This window comes from Sinocyclocheilus anshuiensis, unplaced genomic scaffold, assembly GCF_001515605.1.
Source record: "Sinocyclocheilus anshuiensis isolate Anshui unplaced genomic scaffold, SAMN03320099.WGS_v1.1 scaffold609, whole genome shotgun sequence".
In the NCBI taxonomy this organism is placed as follows: Eukaryota; Metazoa; Chordata; class Actinopteri; order Cypriniformes; family Cyprinidae; genus Sinocyclocheilus; species Sinocyclocheilus anshuiensis.
In genome coordinates this window covers 344678-350506 of record NW_015541011.1, presented here as the reverse complement: position 1 = coordinate 350506, position 5829 = coordinate 344678, and the positions used below count along the sequence as shown (strand labels likewise).

The 5829-nt window shown below is 35.1% G+C and overlaps 1 protein-coding gene and 1 long non-coding RNA gene across 4 annotated transcripts in view; one reads left to right on the top strand and one right to left on the bottom strand.

Annotated features, from left to right (window-relative positions):
* pstpip1a (proline-serine-threonine phosphatase interacting protein 1a) overlaps positions 1-5077 on the bottom strand; it is a 10914-nt gene extending 5837 nt beyond the window's left edge. For 2 of the 3 annotated variants that reach the window (XM_016488652.1, XM_016488653.1), the window contains exons 1-7: positions 4903-5077; positions 3289-3389; positions 3100-3174; positions 2899-2933; positions 2622-2728; positions 1387-1449; positions 645-749 (exon numbers count right to left, since the gene is read on the bottom strand). In XM_016488652.1, coding sequence (XP_016344138.1) covers positions 645-749; positions 1387-1449; positions 2622-2728; positions 2899-2933; positions 3100-3174; positions 3289-3389; positions 4903-4935 — 519 coding nt within the window. In that variant the 5' untranslated portion in view covers positions 4936-5077. Of the gene's footprint in view, positions 1-644; positions 750-1386; positions 1450-2621; positions 2729-2898; positions 2934-3086; positions 3175-3288; positions 3390-4902 lie in introns of those variants that run through there. The other variant, XM_016488654.1, reaches the window with a different exon arrangement.
* LOC107690353 (uncharacterized) overlaps positions 1-5829 on the top strand; it is a 16294-nt gene that overhangs the window by 861 nt on the left and 9604 nt on the right. The window lies entirely within an intron of this gene.

Here is a 5829-nt window from a genome sequence, read left to right as displayed (position 1 = left end):
TTTTTCAGGATTCTTTGATGAATAAAAAGTTAAAGAAGAGCATTATTTAAAATAAAAATCTTTTCTAACAATATACACTACAGTTCAAAAGTTTGGGGTCAGTGTTAAATTGTTAAGAAGTGATAGCAAAGATTTATATTGTCAGAAAAGTTTATATTTTGAATAAATGCTGTTCTTTTTAACTTTTTATTCATCAAAGAATCCTGAAAAAAGTATCGCAGTTTCCCAAAAAATATTTGGCAGCACAACTGTTGCCAACATTGATAATTCTAATAATAAATCAGCATATTAGAATGACTTCTCAAGGATCATGTGACACTTTATACTGGAGTAATGGCTGATGGAAATTCAGCTTTGCATCACAGAAATAAATTATATTTTAAAGGATATTAAAATAGAAACCATTATTTTATATTGTAATAACATTTAGCAAGATTACTGTTTTCTGTATTTTTGATAAAATAAATGCAGTCTTGATGAGCATAAAAGACGTCTTTAAAAAACATTACAAGTCTTACTGATCCCAAACTTTTGATCGGTAGTGTATATATAAAACTGACCCCAAACTGACTTTGAACGGTAGTGTATGTTGTAATATTTGAAGACAACCACACAAATTCCACTCATAATGGTCCACATTTTACCTTTTCAGATTGTTTAGGGGTGACAGTGGGTGTACTGTTGAGTTTTTCAGTAGCCAGTTCAGCTTCATCAGCCTCTTTACACCTCTGTTCATACATCCTTTTAGACTGGGAAAAGCAGGAAGATACAGGGTTATGCCAGTGCTCATCTAGACATGAGTGATGGCCAAATGAGCCACAAATGACTAAATATGTTTAATAAAATTTAAAGGTGCCATAGAATGCATTGATACAATATTTTAAATTGTTCTCTGATATCTACATAGAAGGTATGTGGCTTAGGTAAGGGCAAAACATCTCCAGAAACGGTTTTACATGTCCATTTACAACCCTAGGATTTGTCCCTAGAATGAAATGGTCTGTTTTTACCTTATTTGGCCTTATTTTTACCTTATGCTACTCTGAGTCTCCTACGTTCTTCCCGCAGCAGCGTAACGTGACACAAATATTGTGTAGAAAACATTTTCACTCAGAAATTGCTAGTAAATTTCACAATAATAACCAAGAACAATAAATAACACATTGAATTAAACATAGTAAACAAGTATATATGACATTTACAGTGTACATAAAAATAAAAAAAACATTAGTCTGCACATTAGCTGCACAGAGGTTAGCGTATGCACTGATGACTCTCATTTCACCCTTCCTCTTCCTGATATTCTGCTTTCAGTCTCTATTAGGCAAATACAGGATGAACTGAGTAGCCTAAAAAACTGCGACTAATATGTAAATAAAAACTTACCTCCATGGTTTTCTTATATAATGACACTTTGATCTTCTGAACCTTTTCCATGACCCCTTCAAACTGCAAAAAGTAAACATTTTTCAAGTCTTGTGCACCTTTTTTAATAAAGCAATGGTACACTGGTGTCAAAGGGACAGTACAAAAGCTAAAAGGTACTAATATGCAAACTATTATGTACGTTTAAAGTACTAATATGTACTAATATACCATTTAGGGGTAAATAAGTTCCAACGATAGGGGAAGTCGTGGCCTAATGGTTAGAGAGTTGGACTCGTAACCCAAAGGTTGCGGGTTCGAGTCTTGTACCGGCAGGGATTGTAGGTGGGGGGAGTGAATGTACAGTGCTCTCTCCCACCTTCAATACCACGACTGAGGTGCCCTTGAGCAAGGCACCGAACCCCCAACTGCTCCCTGGGTGCTGCAGCATAAATGGCTGCCCACTGCTCCGGGTGTGTGTTCACGGTGTGTGTGTGTTCACTGCTGTGTGTGTGCACTTTGGATGGGATAAATGCAGAGCACTAATTCCGAGTATGGGTCACCATACTTGGCCACATGTCACGTCACACACGTCACACGATGCCTTTTAGCCAGAGGCGTACAGTAGTGAAGTATTTTTACTCTGCTGTAAAAGTACTTTTCAGGTGTCTGTACTTTATCAGAGTGTTTTTCTTTAGAAAACTTTACTTCACAACATTCCAAAGCATAATATTGTACTTTTTACTGCACTACGTTTCATATTAAATATAATTTAATACTTAATTACATTAGAAATCTATTACTTTCTTTCTTTTACTCAAGTAAAAGTAATTCAAAGATTTACTTGAGTACAAGAAAGTAGTACATTTTTAATGTTCTTAAGTATTAAAGGTAAAACGAACAACAACTTTTATTTATGAAATGAAGTGCAGTAAAAAGTATGACATTACGCTTTGGAATGTAGTGAAGTGAAGTTTTCCAAAGAAAAACACTCTGATAAATTACCGATACTTTTTAAATTTACTTGAGTAAAGTAAAAATACTTCACTACTGTCTGCCTCTGCTTTTAGCTGTTGTACCTTAGAGTACTGCCCCAGCTTATTTTCTCAGAGTCTATCAAGAAGCATCTTGGTTTGAACACATACAGTACAGTACTCAGTTTTTGTTCACCCAGTCTCAAACATAGAATAACCTGTAAGCATGTGGTTTGCGGTTCTGCAAATTTAGATGAATTAAAGCATCACATGCCATTTCACCTTTTTTCGCTGCTCCTTTTGTCGCTCTCTGAACTGCTCCATTCGTTTCGCCTCTTCTCGTAACATCCCAGAGAGCTGAATGTGCAAATTTCCAATGTTCTCCATTTCTAGGTGAGAAAACAGCATATTGATGATCAGTGATCTTGAAGGTATGGGTTTAGTTAGCAGATGTAGCTGGTGCTGTTTATTTTTTAATAGATTTTTAATTCCATGTGTCACCTGGCAAATGAAGTTCGTTGTGATTTAAAAACAAATTATAATTTGAAGTGTTACTTACGGGCTTTTAGCTGGTCAAATGATGCCTTCAAAGTGCTACAAGACCAAAGCAATAATAATAATACAAATAAAATTGATAGACTTATGCTTTAGACAAATTATGATAATCAAATAAACCTTTATTTGTATGCAAAGTATTAAAACCACAAGCCAATTTATACATAAAGAAATATATGAAATAATACATACAATATTTTCTCACCCAATTTCACTTTGCCCTCCTGTCTTGCGTGCAATAGTAATCAATTCCTTGCCGTACCTTTCCTCTGCCATCGCTCTATGAGTCGAAAACTACATTGTCATCTTATCCAATACAGCTCAATACTTTTAACCAATGCTGAACAGTGTATCTTGTAGAAATAAACATAAATATGCAATTTTCAGTTGTTACCTCATTTTTAAGAGCTCCTCCACATCTTTGCAAGCCCGCCGCCCATCACATAGCTTCTGGATAAGAGTCTCGTACCCGGCGTTACTGGTGAATTCTGGGCCCTGGAACCAAGAGGATTAGATTATATTTCACCAGTAACATAAACCGTAACAGGATTGTTTATTATAACATGATTAGTTTGAAAAAGAACAAAAGAGATTCTGTTTCGATATATATCTCTCTGTAGTATTTCTATTATGTGAGGCTGTGCATCTCAGTTTTAATCCTGAATCCATGGGAAGTTTCTTTCTACTTGTTGCACTGTATTCATCAAAATTAGGCCTTATTTGAAGAAGTTGGAGTCTATGCAAAAAAAAAAAAGAATATGTGACCCTGGACCACAAAACCAGTCTTAAGTCGCTGGGGTATATTTTTAGCAATAGCCAAAAAAACATTGTATAGGTCAAAATGATCTATTTTTCTTTTATGCCAAAAATCATTAGGATATTAAGTAAAGATCATGTTCCATGAAGATATTTAGTAAATTTCCTACCGTAAATATATCAAAACCTAATTTTTGATTAGCAATATGCATTGCTAAGAACTTCATTTGGACAACTTTAAAGGCGATTTTCTCAATATTTAGATTTTTTTACACCCTCAGATTCCAGATTTTCAAATAGTTGTATCTCGGCCAAATATTGTCCTATCCTAACAAACCATACATCAATGGAAAGCTTATGCATTCAGCTTTCAGATGATGTATAAATCTCAATTTCGAGAAATTGAACCTTATGACTGGTTTTGTGGTCCAGGGTCACATATTTGGTACCAGACTGTCTGACGTGGTTAAACAGTTTAATTATTTACTGTGCCCATTTACATGGAACGCTACGGAATATTAAAATATATTAATAGAATATTAATAATATTAACATGGAATGCTACAGAAAATGGATCCGTCGTTTATCTTAACATTCTTACATTTGCAGCAGAAAGAAAACAGTAGTACTATTTTTTACATAACTACAGCATATATTTTTTTACATGCACAACACTTAACCGCACTAGCGTGGTTTGACAGTCAAATCATCCCAGAAGTTGCTTTGTAGATAGATGCTCTGACAACACAAGATCAAAGCTAAAAAGAGGGTAGAGCAGGCACACAGTCAAACGCTCAACAGGAAGCCCATAGATCATCTCCATGACACAATATAAGGATGTCTAAACATAAACACTAAACCCCCAAAGAGAAGTATTTTTTTAAAGGCAGTGACAAAAATCCTATTCTAAAAAATCTAATATCAAAATCTTAGTTTGAGATACCCTCAATGTTTCATTCAGTCATTTTGATGTCTTCTATCTCAGTCCGTCAAAACTAAACCAACATCGAACTAAAACACATAAAATAAAAACGGAAACAATTACAGAATATAGCTGAATTTGTCTTATTTAAAGATACAGTAATTCCTGATACAAATGAACGAGAATGGCAGTGCACAAAAAATTGGAAGTTAGACATTAATAATCTGCGCTGTCAATCATCATATGCAATACTGTTAACCTCAGGCATGTCAGCCCTAACAGACAACAACGTTCAATCTAATGTCAAAGTAGCTCAGCCCGTTTACTTACCCAAAAAGAATCTTTCAATTGTAACGCTGTCATTTCAAATGCTGTTTAGGAACGGTGCAAGCACAAAGGAAACAAAATCGTAATGAAGAAAAATGAAAGAAAGAACTGACAATACCATACGCAGGAAACCACTGTTTCACAGAACGTCCGTGGTGCTCAGGTTTAACTCCGATAAGGAAGCTCTCCCCTGTGTCATTGACCACAGAGAGCCTGCCCAACAGATAATACGCATGCATTCAGCAGCCATTTGAATACTAGATAGGATGGAAAATCTCAAACAGTGGGCTTTTGGAAAATATAAAGAGTCAGTCTTTAGGTGTCGAAGAGATTTTGAGCAAAGAAAGCCATAGAAATCTAAGCAGAGTTCAGATAATTTGTTCAAAAATAGCGAAGTGGTAGCAGTTAAATCAAGACACAGACCTATTGATTTGAATATCTTTTGGCTCCAAGCAACAGCACAGCAATTGAGAGTGATAACTACTGATTTTATATAGAGGACCAAAAGAAAAGTGCATCTTATACAGCTTAGGTCAAACAAAAGACAATATCACAATAGTTAATTGTTTCACTATTTCACTGTAACACCACCCTGTATTATATTTGCTGAATGAAACCCAAAGCTACTTGTTTCTTACTAATTTTGGGATGCTGATTTCAAAAATAGCGCATGTTTTGCTCTAGCATGTCACACTTTCTCATAAAATATGCTTTTCATAGCATTTTTGCTTTCGACAACCATTTGTAAGGTGAAGAAGTCTTGCGTTATCCTTTAAAGGGGTCATATGATGCGATTTCAATTTTTCCTTTCTCTTTGGAGTGTTACAAGCTCTTGGTGCATAAAGAAGATCTGTAAAGTTGCAAAGACTAAAGTCTCAAATCCAAAGAGATATTCTTTATAAAAGTTGAGTCAACCACGCCTACCTAAAA